This window comes from Labrus bergylta, chromosome 5, assembly GCF_963930695.1.
Source record: "Labrus bergylta chromosome 5, fLabBer1.1, whole genome shotgun sequence".
Lineage (NCBI taxonomy): Eukaryota > Metazoa > Chordata > Actinopteri > Labriformes > Labridae > Labrus > Labrus bergylta.
In genome coordinates this window covers 33849914-33874809 of record NC_089199.1, presented here as the reverse complement: position 1 = coordinate 33874809, position 24896 = coordinate 33849914, and the positions used below count along the sequence as shown (strand labels likewise).

The 24896-nt window shown below is 45.5% G+C and overlaps 2 protein-coding genes across 4 annotated transcripts; both read right to left on the bottom strand.

The window, feature by feature from the left end:
• Positions 1 to 159: 159 nt before the first annotated feature.
• On the bottom strand, positions 160 to 16240 carry ralgapb (Ral GTPase activating protein non-catalytic subunit beta). Of its 3 annotated transcripts, none has more exons than XM_065955478.1 (33): positions 16129 to 16240; positions 14386 to 14565; positions 13856 to 14058; positions 13613 to 13779; positions 12391 to 12568; positions 12077 to 12208; positions 11097 to 11239; positions 10487 to 10555; positions 9531 to 9575; positions 9258 to 9305; positions 9019 to 9170; positions 8477 to 8657; positions 7923 to 8052; positions 7045 to 7212; positions 6786 to 6900; positions 6426 to 6561; positions 5871 to 5932; positions 5583 to 5637; positions 5348 to 5481; positions 5055 to 5237; positions 4705 to 4853; positions 4413 to 4582; positions 3984 to 4090; positions 3681 to 3839; positions 2935 to 3120; positions 2687 to 2845; positions 2469 to 2586; positions 2270 to 2389; positions 1447 to 1553; positions 1252 to 1354; positions 1072 to 1126; positions 851 to 990; positions 160 to 543 (listed from the first exon to the last, which is right to left on the bottom strand). In XM_065955478.1, the coding sequence occupies exons 2-33, from the start codon at positions 14539 to 14541 to the stop codon at positions 371 to 373; spliced, it is 4203 nt and encodes a 1400-aa protein (XP_065811550.1). In that variant the 5' UTR covers positions 14542 to 14565; positions 16129 to 16240; the 3' UTR covers positions 160 to 370. The 3 variants fall into 3 exon arrangements, with proteins under 3 accessions (XP_065811550.1, XP_065811552.1, XP_065811551.1); XM_065955480.1 differs by having other exon boundaries at positions 8486 to 8657; XM_065955479.1 differs by lacking the exon at positions 851 to 990.
• An 843-nt stretch (positions 16241 to 17083) lies between these two features.
• ctsa (cathepsin A) lies at positions 17084 to 24896 on the bottom strand. The gene is made up of 14 exons (XM_020626066.3): positions 24774 to 24896; positions 22852 to 23015; positions 21686 to 21797; positions 21547 to 21597; positions 21342 to 21428; positions 21108 to 21263; positions 20276 to 20452; positions 20100 to 20191; positions 19639 to 19717; positions 19389 to 19537; positions 19237 to 19312; positions 18972 to 19061; positions 18377 to 18478; positions 17084 to 18271 (listed from the first exon to the last, which is right to left on the bottom strand). Exons 1-14 carry the CDS (start codon positions 24855 to 24857, stop codon positions 18188 to 18190), a joined length of 1503 nt encoding a protein of 500 aa, XP_020481722.2. The 5' UTR covers positions 24858 to 24896; the 3' UTR covers positions 17084 to 18187.

Here is a 24896-nt window from a genome sequence, read left to right as displayed (position 1 = left end):
AGACATAAGGGGGAGGAACAAGGAGAGGCGGAGGAGAGGGAATGTTTTGCTGAGCTGTGACATCACAGGGAGGGACAGTATTGATTGGTTCTTTGATATATGAATGATTTATCTTCTTGTTTGTTGGTTTGTGATGAATAATATCAGGCCAACAGAGGATTCAACACACACATTTTGTTTATTATATACACAGGTGAGATCATGACTCAGGTGACATCATCATCAAAACTTAAGTTACAGTTACGATTTTTTATGCAACAAATTTCCGAAACTACACAGTTTTCTGTTATCACCAGTAAATCAAACGTCCTGTTGCCATGGTAACAGATAGTTGCAGTGTACAGTGGGGTAGAAGTCGGGGTCAGGGTGGTCAGGGGTCCTGGAACAGCGCCGAGTAGAAGGCGGGTTCAGAGCAGCGTCTGTGGTAACGAAGGATGATGTCACTGATCATCTGCTTCCTTCGGAGTCGCGGAGGAGGGGCGGAGTCGGTCTCCAAGCGTCGCCGATGGCAACAGTTGATCACTGTCTCTCTGACGAGGAAACCTGGAGACAAGGAGAGAAGGATTAGGGGCGTCTCAGGGCGTGGAGCTGGTGTGTCTCCTCCATGAATTAGAATAAAAAAGTGTGTTTTTGTTCCTTGTATTAGTCAGGGGGAGTGTTTAAGTTATCACGCTTTAAATTTAGGATGGACCATGTTTTTCTAACCTCCGTTCCCCCATGATGCAACAGGTAAGATGAGTTTAATCATATATATCATCGTTCACATTCAGAGGGCTCTTAGGGACCATTAAGGTGAAACTGTAAGAGGATCAGACAGACAGGAAGTGGGCAGTGAGACAGGCAGACGTACCCAGAGACCGCTTGCTGACCACGCTCCCGTTCACCAACGGGATGACCAGACTCAACTTGCTGTTGGCATTTCCATGGAAACAGATCCGGTAGAGTCCAGATTTCAGAGGATGGATGAAGATGAGTTGAGTGTTTGACAAACTGACGGACGGATGAACAGGACGATGAATTATTAACGAGATTAAAGGTGTTTTTGTAAACGTGCTCACTGTTGATGTTTACCTCGTCACTGTTTCCGTCTTCGTCTCTGACAGCAGATCAGACGAAGGGAAACTCTCTGAAACACAAAGACACGAGAATAAGATGTATATTCAGCCCCATTTGGAGAATAATGCACACACTTACAGAACCTCTAGTCTACCAGCGCCCCATACAATAAACCTTTTGTGAACCATTAGTTACCGATGTCTTCAAAGCGTTCCATCCACACGATACCGATTTTAGAATCAGAGTCGACAAACGATGAGACAAAACGGAAAGACTTCACTTTGTCCACCGGAGAACTCTGCAGAGACAGACATGTCAGAGACAGAGACATAAAAACAGACAGATTGATTTTATTACTTAAATAATAATCTTTAATTTAAAAGCTCTTACTGCTGGTTTGGGGGCGGAGTCTTTATTCAGCACAAAAGGACTCTGCAGCTTTAAGTGGCTCTCAGTCGTTGGCTCTGCAGCGCCTGGACTCTTTGACCGACCAATCACTTCAAAGAAAAATAACAGTAATATATTTTACCTTATAGAGTAAAATATACAGTCCCACCTGTCCTTATATGGTCACACCTGCTTATATGGTCACACCTGTCCTTATATGGTCACACCTGTCCTTATATGGTCTCACCTGTCCTTATATGGGTACACATGTCCTTATATGGTCACACCTGCTTATATGGGTACGCCTGTCCTTATATGGTCCCACCTGTCCTTATATGGGTACACCTGTCCTTATATGGTCACACCTGCTTATATGGTCACACCTGTCCTTATATGGTCACACCTGTCCTTATATGGTCTCACCTGTCCTTATATGGGTACACATGTCCTTATATGGTCACACCTGCTTATATGGGTACGCCTGTCCTTATATGGTCCCACCTGTCCTTATATGGGTACACCTGTCCTTATATGGTCACACCTGCTTATATGGTCACACCTGTCCTTATATGGTCACACCTGTCCTTATATGGGTACACCTGTCCTTATATGGTCCCACCTGTCCTTATATGGGTACACATGTCCTTATATGGTCACACCTGTCCTTATATGGGTACACCTGTCCTTATATGGGTACACCTGTCCTTATATGGTCACACCTGTCCTTATATGGTCACAACTGTCTATTACCGGTCAAGTCTGTCTTGTCATGACTCTAGTGACATCATGACTTAAGTGATGTCAGTGTTGAGATGATCAGACTGACCGTGTGATGATGATGACGGGACGATGAAGGTGATTTCTGTCAGCGCGTCGACGTACATCATAACAAACTTCTCTCCGTTAAAAACGCTTCCTCCACTGTCAGCGAGCACAGCAGGGAATCCTGGGAAACAGAAAAACACAAATCAGCTCCAGAACAGAGCGACCTCACGTAACTGTTAAGGACCAATCAGAGCCCTTACCTGCTCTGTTTACTTTGAACACCTGTCGACGCCCTGCCTCCACTGGCCAACCCAGAGACGACAGGAACTCCAGGAAGTGAGACGAGACGCTGCTGCTGGACTCCACGTTGTTCAGGATCTATAGAGAGAGGCGAGAGAGACAGGTGAGTTTGCCCTTCTCAGCTGACAGACAGACAGACAGGTGAGACAGACGGGTGAGACAGACAGGTGAGTATGACCTCAGCAGCCGTCCTCTGTCCCGCTCTCACGTAGAAGACGAAGGCGGAGTCACAGTTTCTGGACGGCAGCTGGTCCAATCGTCTCAGATCCTCAGAGAAACCTGGAAGAGACGAGTCCAGAGACACCAGCTCAGGTAGGACACCGCTGGTACCTGAATCCTGAAGAGACACAGGTGAGAGGAGGACAGGCGAGACAGCATCAAAGAAAACATGAATCAATAAATAAATTCACTTCCTGTCTTTGGTACCTTCAGGGTTTCAGGTGTCAGCAGGCCGAGGTGGGACAGGAAGACTCTCGCCGTCTGAAACTTGGTGACAGGTGGCGGCATCCTGCAGGTCGTCATGTCAACCGGCTTCTCGCTCACCTGCGGCCAGGCCTCAACCTGTCTGCACCTTTTGAAAGCTGCTCGCACTGACTCCAGCTGCTTCTGCATCTGACAGAGGGGGTGGAGTTACAACCTGACAGAGGGGGCGGAGTTACAACCTGACAGAGGGGGTGGAGTTACAACCTGACAGAGGGGGCGGAGTTACAACCTGACAGACACCTGAACACACTCACTAAAAACACAAATCATTCAAACATTATTATAATATTAAAACAATAATCAAAACATCGACACGGAGCAAAGAACACCCGTCTGTCTTTAAAGGGACAGTTCTTTATTTATGAAGTCGTATTGTTTCAGTATTAAGTGTATCAGGAAGTGCAGGTCAGCTCGTCCTGTTTACTACGATGGCTGGGAAGTGAAAATCTAAATTAGGAAGTGTGAACACTTTTATAAACCTCGAGACAAATTTACAAACCACAGAATCTCGCTGGAAAGGGAATGTGATTATTTGAAACTGGTGCGGACCAGATGTTCTTCTGAGTCCGGATCACTCATAACACACCTCCTTTAGGGATGCACTAGGAACTGTTGTGTCACTGTTTCATGATTCATATCGGTTAATTAAAATCAGATCATTGTTATGGCTCATCACGAGGGGTTCTTACCTCCTTTGAAATGGTCTCGTGCAGATCTGGAATGCTCAGGTCCGCTTTGACTGTGAAAACTCGATCCATGGATTCAGACAACAGCTGATGTTTGACACCATGCTGTATCCCAGCATCCACCTGGGCTGCACCGCTGTGCTCAGGGAACAATGTTTGCTGCTGTGGATTTTCAGACAGAAGAGGAAAAATCACAGCTTTGAAGTCCTCAAGTCTACCAGCGGGATGATCATGGATTTCATTTTAATACTCATTGATGTGATTGATTTACATTATGTGTAGTTTAAGATCATTGAGCTGTGTCACCTGAGTGGTCGTCGTTCTTCCTTCTCTGGGCTGCAGGTGGTGCTGTAGAGTCCAGGTGTGACTTCCTGATGGTCCTCTGATCAGGACTGTGAGTGACGGTCTCGGCTCTGCACACACCCAATAGGATGTCAGGCATGAAGAATTAACTTTAATAAAAACTGAGCAGCTACATCGGCCTCTTCAGCATGTTTTTAAAACATTTGAGGATTATTCTTAATTTTTCTGAGGGAGATTCTAAAGGTTTTTCGGGTTTCAGCTCGGGGTTGAGGTCTGGGTTTCTGTTTCTATTCAGGATAAATGCGCCAACCTCGCACGGTCGAGTGTTAGGTAGAGTCAGCATTTCCAATATGGCGACCGTCATTGTTGGGCTTCAAACCGCTCCTTCAGAAACCAAGGGGTGACATCACTGAGACTAAGGTTGGGACTAACCTGGTTCAGGTTCCTGTGGTTGTTCCAGCATGGCGAGGATCACCGAGCCGTCCACCACAAAATATCTGAACTTCTTCAAGCTGCTGTCACTCGAAGTGGAGCAGCCAATCAAAACGTCCTCATCTGCCAGGGTCCCATGGAACGGGAAGGCTCCTGAAACCTGCATAACACTGAGAAACAAAGAGTTCTGTTAAACCCAACAGACACCCTGACTGCATGAGTCTAACACCGACTGCATGAACATGGAGTCTCAGTGACATCACCTTCACAGGTGTGTGTTTGTTTTGCTCACCAGCTCAGCGTGGCCTCAGCCGCCTCCTTCACCCTCAGAGAAGCTGGGTTCAGATCCTTTTCCTCTTTACTCCTCACCTCCTGATCCTGTCTGGACTTACTGCCTGAAATCCCCAACTCCACGATCTCCAGGACCTCTGACAGACTCTCCTGAAAACACACAAATATGAGACCTATTAAAGTCAGCAGTAAGCATGAGCACCAGGTCAAAGGAGAGTATGTAGCGCCGGCTCCACAGGCTTTTGAAAAGTGTTCAAGAGACAGCTCAGAGGCTAAAGCGATGGAAGACAAAATGACAGATCCTTTCTTTAATATGTACAGGAAACTGATTTTGTCATAAGGCATGGTTACCTGGTGGAGGAGCATTGTTGGGTGTTGTGTTAACCAGACGTTCAAACAGTAGAAGGCAGCGACGATGACGGAGTGCAGATCTCTGGAGTGGAGCGGAGGAGGACGACTGCACTGAAACACGATGTAACTGCAGATCAAAGAGAGCGCTCGCCTCCGCTCGTTCTCCTCCACACTCACCTCCACCTGCAGGCCGACAGGAGGGGTCACAGACAGGAACAGGTGTGTGTGTGTGTGTGTGTGTGTGTGTGTGTGTGTGTGTGTGTGTGTGTGTGTGTGTGTGTGTGTGTGTGCACCTTGGCCAGTCCTCCCAGTACTTCCAGAACAGACAAACAGAGGGCCGAGTCATTCCTCCACTGAGCCGACAGACGCTGAGTCAGCAGGCGGACAAACTGAACCCAGAGGATCCCCGCTGAGTCTGAATGGACAGCTTGTTACCATGGCAACACAGATATACACATACGTTGTTCACTGTTTTTATAAAAACTTTACAAGATAGAATTCAATTATCAAATGATCATGACTAAGTACCGTGTCCTCTGCTCCGTTTGTTCGGGCTGGTTGCTCCGCGCGGAGACGCAGCTTTCTGTAAACAAAAGTAGACACAACATGTTAGTTTGACTGATTTATTTAATTATTTAATGTTTATTTGTATAGAGTATGGAGAAGGCTAAAGTAAACCGACAGCATTTATACTCATAGTTAATTTAAAGGAAGGATCTTGGTACTTACTGGTTTATATTTCTATGACTTAACATGTTGTGATGTTAGACTTTGTACATAATTCAGTAGATTTCAGTTTTAAGTCAGTGAGCTCACCTGTTGTGTTTGTCCCGCTGCCTCTAACAGAACCAAGTCCTGAACCAGGTTCAACATGGCAACTACAGAAAATATCATTAAACAGGAATTATTCAAACTATGTCTGAACTCTGATTCTGTAAATGTGCAGTCTATACTTTAAAAACAATAAATTATATAATGCTACTTGATTAAACACTCTTAAAGGTCCAATCAGTGAGCTGTGTAGAGAGTGAGATGATAAAGGTATCTTACTCTCTGATCATTAAGGAAACATGCTATGTTGAAGTGCTGGCTTCTCTGACAACAATGCAGCAGCCAGTATGTCCTCCTTCTAACTTTAGATTCTGCTCCTGAATGCTCTGGATTTGTTTGGACCAGAGAAGGTAGGCGCTTTTAAGACACGCCCCCACACGGCCGTTTTGGACGCCCCTCGGTTTGTCAGATATGAGAGCAGTTATCAGGTCAACAGGTGTTGCAGTGATGGAAGCGGTCAAGAGAAGTGGTTCAGATAGAAGTGATTGTACCCGACCTAAAAAGCCTCTGCATGTTTCTAATAAGCTCACAGAGACTCACAGAGGATGATCTGTGTGTTGAGGGTGTCGGTCTCCGTCTGCAGAGCTCCCATCAGAACACTGATGAGGCGGGGCTTCAGAGACAGGAAGCTACCTGCTGGGACATCGTCACCACTGAGCCTCCCGTCCAATAACACCTGAACACACAAACACACGGCTGAACGTCAGCGTGTGTGTGGAGGATAATAGAAGAACTATCTAAACATGTAACCCCTTTATTATAATACTATGAAATCTAAAGAAGGGATCTGATGAGCAGGATATGAATTGGAATCTGAAATTAACACAATTTTAATGATGCCCATCCCTAAGTCCAGGTCAGGTGTGCACAGGTGTGTTGGTGCTAGATGTTGGCGCTCACTTCTGATTGGACAGAGGGAAACTGCAGAGGGAGGGGCAGCAGGGACAGCAGGGTGAGGATTGAAGCTCGCCTCAAGTCCACTGGACTCACGAAACCCTTAAACCTCAGCAGCTCTCTGGTAAAGAGACACAGACAGAGAGAGAGACAAATACCTGTAGTCACACCCTTCTGTACCTGCAGGTGGCTGTAACCCACAGGTCATAAACACACCTGACTCTTTCAAGACTTCAGATGTGACACCCTCCCCCCCCCTCTCTACCTGTCGAGCAGCACATGTTCCAGCGCTGAGATGAAGGAGGGCAGCAGCAGGTTCACTCCTCTCAGGTCACAGCAGAACATACAGGTGGAATTTAGCAGGATGGAGGCAAGAACAGGAGGACACGCCCCCTCTGACACCTGGAGACCCTGCAGGAGTACCAGGTAAAACCTGAAGGTGGAACAGAGGAGCAAGAAAACACATGCTTTAAGACTGAATTAAACTTTTACTAATCTAAAGACAAATCAAACAGACAAACTAAGAAGCTGATTGTCCTCAGGTGAGCTAACTCCGCCCACCAGCTGGGAGACACCAAGAGGACTGTACCTGGACAGGTGGACAGATACATGTACATAGACACATACTGACAGACATGATCTGGACACCTAAAGAGCTGAGTTTTACAGGTAGAGAGATATCTACTTTGATATATTAGCCAGACAAACACCTTGAAAGATAAAGAAATGTTTACCTGGACAGGTAAAGAAATGTTTACCTGGACAGGTAAAGAAATGTTTACCTGGACAGGTAAAGAAATGTTTACCTGGACAGGTAAAGAAATGTTTACCTGGACAGGTAAAGAAATGTTTACCTGGACAGGTAGATAGACAGGTACCTGGTGAAGTAGAGAGACGTGTAGACACACAGGTACCTGTATTGTTACCTGGACAGGTGAAGAGACTTGTATATGGACAGGCAAAGTGAAAAGTACCTGGACAGGTAAAGAAATGTTCACCTGGACAGGTAAAGAAATGTTTACCTGGACAGGTCGATAGACAGGTATCTAGTGAAGTAGAGAGAAGTGTAGACACACAGGTATCTGGATTACCTGGACAGAGAAGAGAAGAGACTTGTACACTGACAGGCAAAGTGAAAAGTACCTGGACAGGTAGACCGACAGAATGTCTTCTGCAGTTTTCTTAGAGGTGAAGATCCTGCAGAGTGTCCCGCAGGCCTCGGCTCGACCAGCGGCCCACCTCTCTGACATCACAGTGACATCACAGTGATCAGCTAGAGAAGATTCAAAGAGAGTTAAGATAAATAATTATACAGTGTGAAGACTGAACCACCTGTACAGAATGTCTTAATTGTTGTAGTTTGTACTTTGTAATATCAGTATTACTGTACGCAGTTCTGTTTGTAGTTCTGTGTGTGGTACTGTTTGTAGTTGTATTTGTATTTCTATTTGTACTTCTGTGGGTGTGTTACTGTTTGTAGTTCTGTGTGTGGTACTGTTTGTAGTTCTATGTCTGGTACTGTTTGTAGTTGTATTTGTATTTCTATTTGTACTTCTGTGGGTGTGGTACTGTTTGTAGTTCTGTGTGTGGTACTGTTTGTAGTTCTGCGTGATACTGTTTGTAGTTCTGCGTGATACTGTTTGTAGTTCTACATGTGGTACTGTTTGTAGTTCTGTTGTATTGTATCGAGTACTGACAGGGCAGACCTGGGTCTCTGCCGACCAAAGCAGCATCAAACAGCCAGCGGCCAAACAGGTGAAGAAGGGAGTCCACGTTACACCTGAGGGGGGAAGGGGAGGGGCGGGGGAAGGAGTAAAGAGGGGGACAGTAGGGGGAGGGACAGGTGGAAGTCTTCCAGGGGTGGGGGGAGGAGGAAGTCTGAGAGAACAGAGAATAAGAATAAATCATCACATGAAACATACCAAGACAAAAAAAACACCTGAATAGTACCATGATGTGTACTGGGACAGGTCAAGATTAATTTACCTATACAGGCAAAGAGAAATTTACCTTTTTAAAGTTAAAGATACATGTACAGGTACCTCCCATAGAGGGTAATGACAAATGTACCTGTGCAGGTAAAGAGCATGACACGTACAGAGAACTGTACATGTACATGAAAGTAACACTTGCTGGGACAGATAAAGAGTGATATACCTGTGTAGGTTAAGAGACATTTCACCTTTGAAGGTAAATATACAAACACCTGGGCAGGTACACTCGATATCATACATCATACCATAAGAGGTTTGCTGGTTGCCTTGGAAACATTTCCAGCTTTCAGTCGTCTGATGTGTGGAGGGGGGGAGCTGGTGGAGGGAGGGGCACTCGGCAGGCTCAGTATGTTCACTGGAGTAGGCGGGGCACTTCCAGAGCGAGGCCGTGAGAGACCTGTGGGAGAACATCAAGGTCCTTTTATGGAACATCAAAACCACTTATCCAATCAGAGATGTAGGAAGGGAGGTGGGCAGGGCTTACCATAGTTAGGGATGCGATCTCTGAATGGGCTCTTGGTCACAGTAACACCTGAGAGGAGATGAAGTGAAAGGTAAACCAACTGTTAGAAGGTCAGACTGAGGGTCTACTTTTTAACCCACTCAAGGAATAAATCTGACACTTTTCAGAGGAGACATTTTTGTCCTTGTGGTCAAAAAGAGATCAGACTGGACTCCTGTTAGCATGCTGTGGACAGAGTACTCAAAAGCGTCTCTGTTTTGATTAAACACCTTCATTAACCTTGAATTGGTTTACCGATTGAAGGCAGCCGGTCTCTGAGATTGGTCCTCGATGTCAGTCCTGGAGAAAAACAGCGACATCAACAATAACTGCTCTGCAACACAATAAAATAAAAAACAAGACTACAGCCACCTTTGACAGCGACATGAGGGCCAGCGTTAACAACATATGAAACTGTTTAATAGCTTTAAATTGATGTAAAACATTCCATAACTACACATCACACGCACACCGGTATACACACATCACACGCACACCGGTATACACACATCACACGCACACCGGTATACACACATCACACGCACACCGGTATACACACATCACACGCACACCGGTATACACACATCACACGCACACCGGTATACACACATCACACGCACACCGGTATACACACATCACACGCACACCGGTATACGCACATCACACGCACACCGGTATACGCACATCACACGCACACCGGTATACGCACATCACACGCACACTGGTATACGCACATCACACGCACACTGGTATACGCACATCACACGCACACTGGTATACGCACATCACACGCACACTGGTATACGCACATCACATGCACACTGGTATACGCACATCACATGCACACTGGTATACACACATCACACACACTGGTATACACACATCACATGCACACTGGTATACACACATCACATGCACACTGGTATACACACATCACATGCACACTGGTATACACACATCACATGCACACTGGTATACACACATCACACACACTGGTATACACACATCACATGCACACTGGTATACACACATCACATGCACACTGGTATACACACATCACATGCACACTGGTATACACACATCACATGCACACTGGTATACACACATCACACACACTGGTATACACACATCACATGCACACTGGTATACACACATCACATGCACACTGGTATACACACATCACATACACACTGTGTTGTGTGTGTGTGTACCAGTATGTGACAGGAGTTGCTCTGTTGGCTCTTTGTTGACCACTGCTACACCTGCAGAAACAGAGTCACCTGTAGAAACAGAGTCACCTGTTACATCTCAAAACGACCACTCAAAAGTTAGTTTAATATTCAGACATGAGCATCCCATTATCTGATTATTGATCAATCACAGGAAAAGTCACGGGCAAATAAAGTTCATAACTTGCTCACATCTGTGTTTAAGGCTTTAATGCTTTTTTAGTGTGTTTCAAAATGTCTCAGGTAAGCAGCTCCTGCAGCTCTGGGGGAGCTGGTCTCTTCAAGTCTTTCTAAAAGTGAAGGGTTTGAAGAAGATGATTTGTCTAATGTGTTGCTGCTCTGTGAACAGGATTTGTTATGATTTGTGTTTTATGTCTGTAACGTCTCTGTGTCTCGACCAGGACACTCTTGTAAAGAGATTCTTCAACTTCACGTTCTTTCCTGGTTAAATAAATGTTAAGAAAGTCATATTTTCTCTTAATTCTTTCCTCTCATCAGAATGAAGCAGCCGGACTGTCACAGGTGGTTTACAGAGATATTTCTGAGGCGCTAACAGGGGTCAGAGGTCAGGTGTGGTCAGAGGTTAATGTACCCAGGAAGGCGTCGACCAGTGTGCTGACTCCTCTCATGGCTCTGAAGAAGATGTGAGGCAGATGACCGTCTCCTCTGATCGTCTCCTCCACAGAAGGAGGAGACGATCCAACGAGCCCCTGACGACTGATGTCCACCGGGTTACTGAAACAAGAGGTCATGACATCATTATGAGGTCGTCCTGCATGTTAATCAAATACACCGAAGGTCATTTAATGGTTAGATTCAAAACCAACAACTTTAACATCATCAGCACAATATGAATATTTGTAGCCTGAGTGACATCCCCCGTCTGTTCCTGCAGGGGGCGCTGGAGTCCCATCGATGGCGGTCTTCATGCTGGAAATGCTGTCTCAGTCTAACTTTCAGTCAACCTAACGACAGGCTGAGAGCTGGAGCTGAGGGGGGTTTTAAACCTCCTGACAAACCGTTACACCGCGCCCACCTGTCAATCAGGTCAGCTACACGCCTTATTGTGAATAACTCTTATCCTTCATCAAATCAAAACTGATGAGTCATCAAAACATTCACCCCCCGTACAGTGTGTGTCCATCCAGACATGAGCTAATCACACCTATTTGGTTTTTTGAACCAGGCTGTAAACATGTTCATCTCTGCTGTAAAAACAGGCTTTTTAGAATGGGTGTGTATGTGACTTCCTGTGCTTCTGCAGCCAGCCTCTAGTGGACACTTGAGGAACTGAAGTTTACACTTTAGCATCGGCTTCATGTTTCAACACCGGAGGTTGCTACATGTGTGAACACAAACAGCTGAATGTTTCTATATCAAGAAAAATATTCTCCTTACAGCGTGGTATAGCGGACTCTGTTGCTTTCATCACGTCTCTCCTCAGGAGATAAGAAGGTTATTAAATCATAAACTGACAGTTAAAGGGTTTTATACTGTTTTTTGTTACAAATACACAGAATCAAACCAACTTTCAGTGATTCACTCATCAGAAGGTCGTGACTCGTGTGTTACCTGAGCAGGTGTAAGAACCTGAACCAGGTGTGAGACACTCGTTCATCGTCCATGTCTGCAGGGATCAGAGCGGCGTCTTCATCGGGGACTTTAAACGGAGGGAAGGACGGACTGAAGGTGAGCAGCAACAACCTGAGAGCGCACACACACACACACACACACACACACACACACACACACACACACACACACACACACACACACACACACACACACACACACACACACACAGATTGACACACCTGAACAAACACACAGTGAAAGGATTAATCAGGGAGCTACAGGATGAAGAGTTTCCCTGTCTACCTGCTCACCTGGAGGTGAGGGCGGAGCTAACCCGGCTCCACTGCTCCACCACAGCTGGCTGATGTCTCCAGCTGCTCAACATCTGTCTGCCTGTCTGCCACAGAGAGCGAGACGGGAAACACCGAGAGCAAGACAGCAACCACACCTCAAACAGCACCGCCATCGACAGCTCAGACAGCTGTTCACCTGCAGAGAGAGAGAGACAGGCCAAAGAGAGAGACAGACAGGTCACATAGCTGTTCACCTGCAGAGAGAGAGACAGGCCAAAGAGAGAGACAGACAGGTCACACAGCTGTTCACCTGCAGAGAGAGAGACAGGACATAGAGAGAGACAGACAGGTCACATAGCTGTTCACCTGCAGAGAGAGAGAGAGAGACAGGTCACACAGCTGTTCACCTGCAGAGAGAGAGACAGACAGGTCAGACAGCTGTTCACCTGCAGAGAGAGAGACAGACAGGTCACACAACTGTTCACCTGTAGAGAGAGAGAGACAGACAGGTCAGACAGCTGTTCACCTGCAGAGAGAGAGACAGACAGGTCACACAGCTGTTCACCTGCAGAGAGAGAGACAGACAGGTCAGACAGCTGTTCACCTGCAGAGAGAGAGACAGACAGGTCACACAACTGTTCACCTGTAGAGAGAGAGAGACAGACAGGTCAGACAGCTGTTCACCTGCAGAGAGAGAGACAGACAGGTCAGACAGCTGTTCACCTGCAGAGAGAGAGACAGACAGGTCACACAACTGTTCACCTGTAGAGAGAGAGAGAGAGACAGGTCACACAGCTGTTCACCTGCAGAGAGAGAGACAGGACATAGAGAGAGACAGACAGGTCACACAGCTGTTCACCTGCAGAGAGAGAGAGACAGACAGGTCAGACAGCTGTTCACCTGCAGAGAGAGAGACAGACAGGTCAGACAGCTGTTCACCTGCAGAGAGAGAGACAGACAGGTCACACAACTGTTCACCTGTAGAGAGAGAGAGAGAGACAGGTCACACAGCTGTTCACCTGCAGAGAGAGAGACAGACAGGTCACACAACTGTTCACCTGTAGAGAGAGAGAGACAGACAGGTCAGACAGCTGTTCACCTGCAGAGAGAGAGACAGACAGGTCAGACAGCTGTTCACCTGCAGAGAGAGAGACAGACAGGTCACACAGCTGTTCACCTGCAGAGAGAGAGACAGACAGGTGAGGACAGATGGGTCAGAGGGGCAGGACTGAAGACGTACTTGCAGTGGTGGGCGGAGCCAGCATGGTGTGGTTGACGCGGAGCAGGAAGTTCAGCACCGTCTCCCAGGTGTCTCTGCTCATCACAGCGCTCTCTCTGGCCAATGACTGAACTGCACACAACACCTGCTGACAGAGAGACAGGTAGACCGGGCTCACCTGGTCCGACCTGGAGGGAGGAGGGGGAGGGATTTATAAACGTTTATATGGTACAGTAAGTCAGGGGTCCAGGTGTGGTGGTGTACCTGGGCAGGAACAGGCTGTACAGGTGTCTGAGGATCTTCTGGACGTACAGGTTGGGCTCTCGGCTGATTGGAGGAGGGATGGAGTCTCTCGGGGAAACCAGCGCCGTCAGCCAATCGGTGTAGACGTCCACACAGTGTTTGACCGTGTCTCCGTCCAACGGTAGAGCCAAACCGTAACACAACACCTCCATCGTCCACTTCACCTGAAAACACACACACAGGTTTAACATTGACCAATCAGAGCGTCGCCATCAAGCTGCTGTAGAGACGTTTTCATTTCAGACTTGTTTATAGATCCGGTTTATAGAAACGCCTCAGGAGTTAACTTGAAGGATTGTTGTCAGAGGAAGTTTAAACGGATGATCTGTGTTTTTGTTACTTTGTCAACCAACAGCGTTATAAATAAAGAACTCATTGAACCGACAGAGTGAATCATTTTTAGACTCGACATGTTGAGTAAACTCTGAATGCAGATTACACATCAACACTTCAGTGTTTGTGTACAGTTTCCATGGAGGCAACACACACACCTGTCTGTCTGTGTGAAGCAGGCTGCGACTGTCAGGGTTTCCAAGGCCAAGGTGAAGGGGCTTAACCACAGCTACAGCAACATCCTTGCCCACATTAGACGGGAAACAACTGAGCACGCTCACATCGCCCCGTCCACTGGACGGTGATTGGTCCATGACTCTCCAATCACAGCTGCTCACCTGAGAGAGAGAGAGTTTAATTCATGTGACCTTTTTCTTGTTTCGTTATTTTGTCGTCTTGGTAGATTCTGGATTTGTTTGGACCAGAGAAGGTAGACGGTTTTAAGGTGACCCCCCCCCACACGGCCGTTTTGGACGCCCCTCGGTTTGTCAGATATGAGAGCAGTTATCAGGTCAACAGGTGTTGCAGTGATGGAAGCGGTCAAGAGAAGTGGTTCAGATAGAAGTGATTGTACCCGACCTAAAAAGCCTCTGCATGTTTCTAATAAGCTCCACGAGCAGAAACGTGCTCAAACTAGGATCAATATTGGAGATGCTTTTGAAAAATGGAGAGAGGTTAGAACACAGAAAGGTTTACAGACCCATGCAGAGCTGGATAAACACTGAAGCTTCAGAGTCCACCACATGGTGACCTGAGTGAGCATCCACTCTAGAGAGGAGGGGGGGAGACAGCTCTCTATGATGTTTAGAATTTAGACTGCAGTACCCATTTTAACCACTAAGGGTCAGAGTTACATACTGCTCCTTTAAAGTCTCAGTCCGTGCTTTAATGACTCTGACATTCAGCCTGCAGAATCATCATTAATATTGACTCTGACGTGTTACACCTTCTGATATTTGACTTTGTTATGAGGAGATCTTTTATTATTTATTCAGTGTTCGTTGTTCTTGTTGAAAAATATCTCCTTACAGGACGTTAAACCCAGTGAAGAGTGTGTGATGAAACCTTTAATCAGTAACATGAACTCAGCTGACACACAAACTGATTAACATGTTTCTCTGATCACACTTTAACAGACGCAGGAGGGATGAACACTTTCACATCGTCGTCGCACGTCACGGTTCCCAACCTTTTTTACGTTGGAGCCCTGCCAATTGTATCTTAGAAAAGCTAACCCCTACCCTGCCCCCTCCTGACCCCTTCCGACCCCCCAGGAAGTGAATGAAAAAAATGACACAGTGCTCTTAAAAATGTACGTAATTGTTTACATTGACAAAAGAGTAAGCCTACAGGTACTTATAAAGACCTTTGGATGTGAGTTATATGTGCAGATCTTATTTTGAGAGCCTCACAAGACCTTTGGGTACCCGAACCCCAGGTTGGGAACAAGTGGTCTAACTTGATGGAGGACGATGATTAAAGCCTCAGTTAGTGATAATAAGGAGCTCAGGTCACATGGAGGATATGAGAGGTAGACCTGCAGGTAAGACTCCGGTTATAACTATGAAACACATGCTCACCCTGTCATCAGTTACAGCTAAAAATAATAATGTTAAATACAATAACTATTAAAATGAATGTTATTTCATGCTCTTAATTTAAATCAAACAAAATAAAAATTATCTAATCTTAGTTAATTATTAATCTCTCTTTGATTTTAAAATGTTCCCTTTAGTTATTCTCAGTTTTTAAAACAAAACATGTTCAGTTTAATTCACAGGTGAAGGTGTCGTACCTGCTCAGGTGAGTCCTCGGTTCTCTCTCTGATCCCCAGGTGAGCTCACATGCTAACACACTGAACTGTGAAAACAGTCAGGTCACTCTGAAAGTCAAAAACTCACCTGCTGCTGGTGCCTTCAGAGACGGCTGGGTAACTTCACACTGTGTTCCTCAGCAGGAGAGAGGAGCTGATGTGTCGTCTGCCCAAACTTGACTGCCAGGCTCAGACTTCACATCAGTGTAATGTGTACACTAACGCTGAATCAGTTTACTGTCAATAAACAAACTGAACCAGTTTAAGTGTCTCACTCTGTCCCAGAGAGTGAGACAGGCCGACGATGTTTACACACACACGCACTCCTGGAAATTTCAGGACTGGCTGCAGCTGAAATCTTCCCACGTTGGTCTTCGGATGGTCCCAGTTTCCACGTCGGCAGTGTGATGTTGTTCTTCCGACTTCAGTGTGTTGACATCAGTTTGGTAAGTCATTTAACAAAACTATCAAATCAGGTTTAAAGGTGACATATCCTCCTCCTCTTCTTCAGTGTAAATAAGTCTCAGATCTCCTCAAAACATGTGTGTGAAGTTTCTTGTTCTGAATCCACTCTGATCCTGTATTTGATCATGTCTATAAACCCCTCTATTTCAGCCCTGCTCAGAACAGGCTGTTTCTGTGTCTGTACCTTTAAATATGTAAATGAGCTGTGTCTGACCACGCCCCCTCTCTGGAAGGGCTTGGTGTCTCTCTGCTTTATCGCTCCATGTCCTATTGTTTACGGTGAGAAGGCAGACTCAGAGGGCAGAACAAACACCTAGATGTGGGAGTGTCACCCACCTGGGGGAGGGGCTACTGCCCTTTGTGATGTCATGAAGGGATAAATCTCCAAACGGCCTGTTTGAGCACACATTTTCTGAAAAGTGGAGAAGGCAGAAGACGGAGAGGATGGACTTTTCTCATCATTGGGGGGTTTGTAGACGGACTAGAGACACATGTTAGAGTTAGAGGAACATGGGGAAGTAGTTATTAAAGGAAACATTTTTATTTGCAGCTGAAGTTGAAATAAAAACAGAATCAAGTTTGAGATTAATACTTTTATTTCCCTTTTAAAAATCAACAAACACCCAAAAAAAGTTTCACATTCAGAGTAGCGGGAGTAGGGCAGTGCACGTTTCTACGACAACCACATGTTGCCATGACGGCCGTTAGAGCAGGTAGACCAGTGGGAGTAATGTGATTGGCTGAGGTTGACACTTAATTTTTTGCAACAATAACCTGGTTGCCAGGCAGAAAAAGGGCAGAACTATGCTGATTGGCTGGCAGTGTGAAGAAAATAATCCCATCAAATCAAAGGCCCTTTCTGAATATCCATAGTTCAGTAGTCAGTACTTTTCAGTAGGAGTTTCAGTAGACTGAACCCTCGTGGTCATTCAGTGGTCATTGTTTGGGTCCTCCTCAGTATACTGAACATTTCAGTATGGATACTAACTTCCTGGTTTCATGCAGTATGGATCGGATGCGTGCTTTCAGGAAATGAATTGTGTTTTACCCACAATGCAGTGCGAAATTAAAATGTAAATCGTCACGTCACGTCCGCCTCCAAATCAAAACAAACGAGCGTGGATTAATTTAATCAATTTTTAATCTAGAGTTAAAGTCCCGACTGAAATCACTACTTTAAATTAACAACAGACAATATAACAAATATCTGCATTATTATAAAACCTTTCTCCCTCTATTTAAATAATGATGTCACTATTTAAATAATGATTTCACTATTTAAATAATGATGTCACTATTTAAATAATGATTTCACTATTTAAATGTGTCTTTATTTGTTTATTTTACTTTATATTCCTATTTGTATACTAAATAATGTATAGTAGAAATAGTTATTTCATCTTTTACTTGATTTACATTGTGATATTGTTTTTTGTTTACCTGACTGTATATGAGCATTACTCTTCTTGAATAAAAAAAAACAAAAAAAAAACAAAAAAAAACGGGTGAATGCGGCCGGTTCGGGAAACATAAATGACGTCACTTCCTTACTGAATGAATCAGAAGAAGTAGGAACAAATATCTGCCTCCTGAATAGTAGATACTGCCTACTGACAGATTGAGTAGGTACTTGACAATTTGGATGCAGCATGAAGGTGAAGCAGCAGGTCAGAGGTCAGAGGTCAGTAAGGTTGTCTGGTGATGAATCTGGAGAACATGGCGTATGCAGCGATTGGTTTGTCCGTTGGAACCATGTGACCAGATCCCTGCAGGAAGACAGAGGTCAGGTGAGCTACTACAGAGCCCCGCCCCCCAAAAACCCAAAGGGTGACATCACAAGATCAGCTGACGGTGAAGACAGCGGGGCTTACCTTGATGGTGAGGAAGGCGATGTTATCGAACTCTTTGACGAAGCCTCCGACCTGCCGACCCTCCTCGTCGTCGTAGAGCCACGGACGTCTCTGAACCTCCACCTGAGAGTGACATCACACAGGTGAGTGACATCACACAGGAGAGTGACGTCACACAGGAGAGTGACGTCACACAGGAGAGTGACGTCACAAAGGAGAGTGACGTCACAAAGGAGAGTGACGTCACACAGGACAGTGACATCACACAGGACAGTGACATCACACAGGACAGTGACATCACAAAGGAGAGTGACATCACAAAGGAGAGTGACATCACACAGGAGAGTGACATCACACAGGAGAGTGACATCACACAGGACAGTGACATCACACAGGACAGTGACATCACACAGGACAGTGACATCACAAAGGAGAGTGACATCACACAGGAGAGTGACATCACACAGGAGAGTGACGTAACACAGGTGAGTGACATCACACGGGTGAGAAAATCTGGATGAGATGGGATTTGAACCCAGGATGCCCGCCCGGAGAACTGCACATTGGGCACATGCACCAACCACTACACTACCGGGGCCCCTTCAGGTGACCTTACCTGCTGGTGCAGAGACTCAACGAACCATTCGTCTCCCATGAAGTTGCACGCCATGTCCACGTCACCATTATACACCAGGACACGATACTTCTGCACAGAGAACAAAACACTGTCAACAAGGAAGACACCTGGACAAACAAGCCACGCCCACCTCAGGTACCATGCAGCGTTCTGATTGATGTCAGAGATGGTTTTGTGTAAACATGGAGAGTTTGTAAAAACGTTGAGAATGTGAGTGAGGTAAACAGGTGTTGCGTTCACTGACCAGCGCACTGAGCAGCTTCAGGTACTGTTTCCTGACGTCCATGTAGAGACGGCCATAGTTCAGGTTCACCTCAGAGCTGCAACACAACACGTCCATTTTTTTAAAAACTTTATTTAAAATCTGAACTTTAACAGAAAGGCTTCATGTGTTACCTGCAGATGACCCAGTCCAGAGCTTTAGGGCTGATGTGCAGAGCACCTCTGACGAACGGGTTGTTCAGGTAGAGGGAGGAGGGGGTGGAGTTGGTGCAGGGGGGGTCCAGACGGACGTTCCGGTGGAGGGACGCCAGACCTCGTAACTTCTGCTCACACACACACAGAGAGAGAGTCAGAGGAGAACCATGACATCGCTCCACGCTCAGGTGAGAGGACTCATAGTTAAACATCAGGTGAGTACACACACCTGGTTCCACAGCTGGGTCCACTGATGACTGATGAACGAGTTCCCCAGGTCTCGGATCACCAGCTCACCTTTTTCAATACTGAAAGAAAAAGAAAGCAGAAAGTCAAACCTCACCGTGTGCACAGACACAAAACATTATCATGACAACAACAAGTCTAAAACCAAACCGCCTGTTGACAAGACAGATTTATTTTATTATATTTTTGCCAGAGCACACAGACGTTCCTTTCATTTCCTGAGGTCAAGAGGTCATGCAATGGTCAAGTTACACTGAGAGCGTCCTCTGCTGGATCAAACTGGAAACTAGACCGCCTGATGAGCTGAAGATTCTTCATTCAGACTGCAGCTTTGCAGCTAGTTCGTTTGTACATGATATTATCGGTACTGACCAATCAGGTAACGGCACCAAAAACCCTCGATAACCCTCCTTAACGAGTCAGGGGTGAAAGGTCATATCGTACCTGACTCTCTGGCGGACTCCACCTGGGCAGGGGGCGTACAGGTTGTACATGTTCAGACCTGAACTGTAGACGATGTCCTGAACCTCAGACAGCTGCAGAGCAAACAAAACATCAGGTGTGTTACCTGTGTGTGTGTGTGTGTGTGTGTGTGTGTGTGTGTGTGTGTGTGGACTCACGCTGAGCGAGCAGTTGTGGTTGTGGTTGTCGTAGAAGTTGCACTTCCCGCCCTTGCAGCAGAACGTCTGCAGCTCGCTCCACAGTCGACTCCCCAGCAGCCCGTGATAATACGCAAAGTAAACCAGAGAGTTATCGTTCATCTCGTAACTCGACATCCCGTTTCCCACGGCAACGCCCTGCAACACAGGTGAGAGTGTGTACCTCAGAGTGTGTATGTGTGAGTGTGTACCTCAGAGTGTGTACGTGTGAGTGTGTACCTCAGAGTGTGTACGTGTGAGTGTGTACCTCAGAGTGTGTACCTCAGAGTGTGTATGTGTGAGTGTGTACCTCAGAGTGTGTATGTGTGAGTGTGTACCTCAGAGTGTGTATGTGTGAGTGTGTACCTCAGAGTGTATATGTGTGAGTGTGTACCTCAGAGTGTGTATGTGTGAGTGTGTACCTCAGAGTGTGTACCTCAGAGTGTGTATGTGTGAGTGTGTACCTCAGAGTGTGTATGTGTGAGTGTGTACCTCAGAGTGTGTATGTGTGAGTGTGTACCTCAGAGTGTATATGTGTGAGTGTGTACCTCAGAGTGTGTACCTCAGAGTGTGTATGTGTGAGTGTGTACCTCAGAGTGTGTATGTGTGAGTGTGTACCTCAGAGTGTGTACCTCAGAGTGTGTACCTCAGAGTGTGTATGTGTGAGTGTGTACCTCAGAGTGTGTATGTGTGAGTGTGTACCTCAGAGTGTGTACCTCAGAGTGTGTACCTCAGAGTGTGTATGTGTGAGTGTGTACCTCAGAGTGTGTATGTGTGAGTGTGTACCTCAGAGTGTGTATGTGTGAGTGTGTACCTGCAGGTTGAGGCTCTCGTCCTCCATCACTCTCTCGGCGAGCGTCGGGATGTAGATTCCTCCGTAGCTCTCTCCGGTCAGGAAAAGTTCGTTCTTGCTGAACTCTGGAAACAAGCGGAAGAACTCCTTCAGAGCCAGGTAGTTGTTCATGGACACCTGAGGAGAAAAAACAAACACTTGACACACCTGACAGTCAACACCTGAGAGCCAATCAGGAGCTGGCGTGTCGCTGACCTCGGTGTCGTTGGTGACGTAGTTTTGATCATCAGCGTACGAGAAGCCGACGCCTGCTGGAGACTCCAGGTACAACACGTTGGAAATCTGTTGAAGAGATGAAGAACCAATCAGCTTTGAGGAATTACACCTTTGATAACATGTGACCTCACCCGCTGAGTCACCTGACGGCGAGCAGGTAAAACGTGTTCAGATTATTACTGACCTTGTTCCAGGAGTACGGGTTGTACTGCAGCATCACGCCGTCATCCTGGATCTGAAACCACAGAGGTCAGAGGTCAGCAGGTGTCACCACATACATGCAGGGGACTGACTAAAGTGGGCGGAGTCACCGGTTTACCTACCAGGAAGGGTCCGTGTTCAGTCAGCAGTCCGTCCAGAGAGCTGCAGCCTGGACCGCCGTTTAACCACAGAACCACGGGATCAGAGGACGGCTCCTTCTGAGACTCCACAAACCTGAACACAACAAAGTCAGGTGACGTGATGACACGTTACTGACGCCAAGGTGCACAGGTGTTTCCGCCAACATCCCAGGTGAGCTCGTCTTGTCTGATCTGACTCTCAGATTAACATACAGGTGAGGTGGTGCAGCACAGGGATCAGACGTGCTAACACGTAGCTCGAGCTACAGGTGTTACATACTTCCTCATGAGAACCACCTTACAATCACTAAGCACACGACAAAGAAGAGCCATTCTTAAGTAAACAATGTAGGATATTATGAACACACCAATATACTGTTTTTAAAATTACACAGCTTAAAGTTTGGGGATCTGGTAGAATTTAAGACTGCACAAATAATGTATAAAGCAAAAAATAAACTGCTACCTGTAAACATAGAAAAAGTGTTCAAAGACAGAGAGGGGGGTTATAACTTTAGAGGGAAACTAAACTTGAAACAGCATTATGCTCTGACCAATTTAAAAAGTATGTGTATTTCCATTTGTGGGGTGGTTTTGTGGAATGGTCTTGACAAAACGATTAAACAAAGTGTGAATATAATGCAATTTTAAAAAATGTACAAAAGATATATATTTGAAAAGTACAGCAATGAGGAAGGAGAATGTAAATCTCACAGATGTTAATGGCGCCTGTTCATTTTGTTCTTCGTTCTGTTCTGTTTTTCTTAATAGCTCAATTGGAGTATTTTCTTTTGTATTGTCCGTTTAGTTTATTTTATTGGATTTTGCATTTGTTAATGGTGAAGAATGGTGGTAGGTCTTGACAAGCCTAGGCTTCTTCCTATCCCTTTTCAAATGAGTCAAATGTGTATTATATTGAAATTGGCTTTTTTATTTTATACAGGTTTTTATTTTTCTCATTTGTTTATTCATTTTCATCTATTTTTAATTGTTCAAAATAAAGAATAAAAGAAAGAAGAAAGAAGAGAAGAGGACGCAGAAGTCACTGCTTTGTAAATAGATATTTACTGCGAGCTGTTTGTGCAGCCACTCCTGAGTTTCATTCATTCCTAAAACACTTAAAATGTCAATTTGTCTCAGGTACTGACCAGTAGTGCAGGTGTTTTCCGTTGGCCACACTCAGGTATCCAGAGTACTGCTTGAAGCTCGGCTGTTTCTGCAGACCGGGCAGGTACTTCACCTCGTCTGCACCCGGAGCCGCTTCACTGCCCAGCAGTGAGAACAGGAAGTAACACAGCAACATAGCCTGCATCTGAAAAACAGAACTGAAATGTGACTCAAAGTTTAATTATATAAGTGCTGATAAAGTTTATGACACCAGCTCTGTCATGTGGAAGATCTTGTGTTTGTCAGTAAAATATATTCATACAGAGACTTTTACACACACACACACACACACACACACACACACACAGCAATAAAAGCAGAAAACACAAATAACACAATTCAGAAAACGATGCAACCAAAAGTAGTGAGGCATTAAGTTGTTTATTTGTGACTCCAAGTTAAAGATTCAAAAATTGTGTTAGTCTGGATTATTAACTTGCTTTAGTTCACTCAGGGAAGAAAATGTTTGTTTAATTACTGGATTTTAAATGAGGTTTGGCGGACAGGGCCAACCTTTAATACAATCCAACAGCAAAGAAACTGCTGTCCAGTTTGAACCTTGATGCTGGGTTGGTGAAACGGGTCTTGGACTTTTCTAACTTGCAGGCCTCAGGCAGTCAGGGTGCTCTATCTGAGAAGCGGCTGTCACCCACAGGCTCACCCCAGGGGTGTGTCCTGTCCCCTTTATTCTATATCCAAACGACTGCAGCAGCACCTATGACAACAGGCTTCTCCTGAAGTTTGCAGACGACACTGTTCTAATCAGTCTGCTGCAGGATGGAGAGGTCGATCACGGGCCTGCTGTGAAGGAGTTTGTGGAGTGGTGCGACCACCACTTCTTAAAGATCAATGTTCAAAAAAACAAACGGTCAATACAGCCAGTAAAAGAATCGGCACTCAGCAGCTTTCAGAAACCTAAAACAGACAAGTTGTTAGGAAAGCAAAGTCTATCTTGTCCAGCTCTGACCGTCCTCTCTTAGAGGAATCTGTTCTTCTCCCCTCAGGTCGGAGGTTCAGGCTGCCCAGGGCTAAGACAAACACATTTAAATGTTCACATGTTCCTCGTGCAGTTCATGCTCTTAATCTTCTTTAAATCCTTGACTGCACTTTCAAGCAGAGCTATTGGACTTTATATTTATACCATTTGAGTGAAACTTTTATATTTCTTGGTTGTATCTCATCAGGTTGTGTTGTCTTATGTCTGTTTGTTGTGTTTGTGTCCTCTGCTGCAAATCAAATTTCCCTTCCAGAGACAATAAAGATCTGAACTGAGGACATAGAAACAATCCCTGCAAACTTCAACACGAGGTGAAGGAAACACTGCGATCAGACTGGTACCAAGTAGAATCACTGACTGAATCAGTGTTCTGAGTCATGAAAATAGAAGTTTTCTTTGAAATGATTTAGTGATGAAAACGCTTCATCAGCAGTCTGAGGTTTTAAGTGACCAGCAGACAGAAACTCAAGATTTCTAAGAGGAAGTAAAGACTGAGATTGATTTTCTGTCAGCCGAATTCAGCATAAAGGGGTTTACATTCAGAAACAATACAAAGCGTGTTCATAATATCTGTTTAATTTACTCGTTGGGGAAACTAATGTTTAATCCCGTGTTAACTGGGTGAGTTTTGGTAGACACAGCGCATGCGCACAGAACAGGGTTAGAGTTAGTTGAAGCTGTTGTTTTACCGCCACACTGACTAACTGCTCATATAATCGACTAAAAGAGAATAATAATATTCTTAACACAGTTTAAAACTCACTGAAGATAGTTCGTGTTCACCTTTATAACCCGGAAGTAGGCTAGCTCAGGCTAAGTGCTACACAACAACACGTTTAAATGACGTAACAAAGAAACAGCCTTTGAAGATTTAGAAACAAAGAAGATTTAAACTCAGAGACTCACCTCGTCGGTTGTGTTCAGCTGGCTCAGCAGCAGGAAGAGTGTGTGAGAGCAGCTGCCGACATAGCAATAGCAACAGCAGGTCATATGACCACAGCCAATCACGTGATGGATAGACCCCTGTAA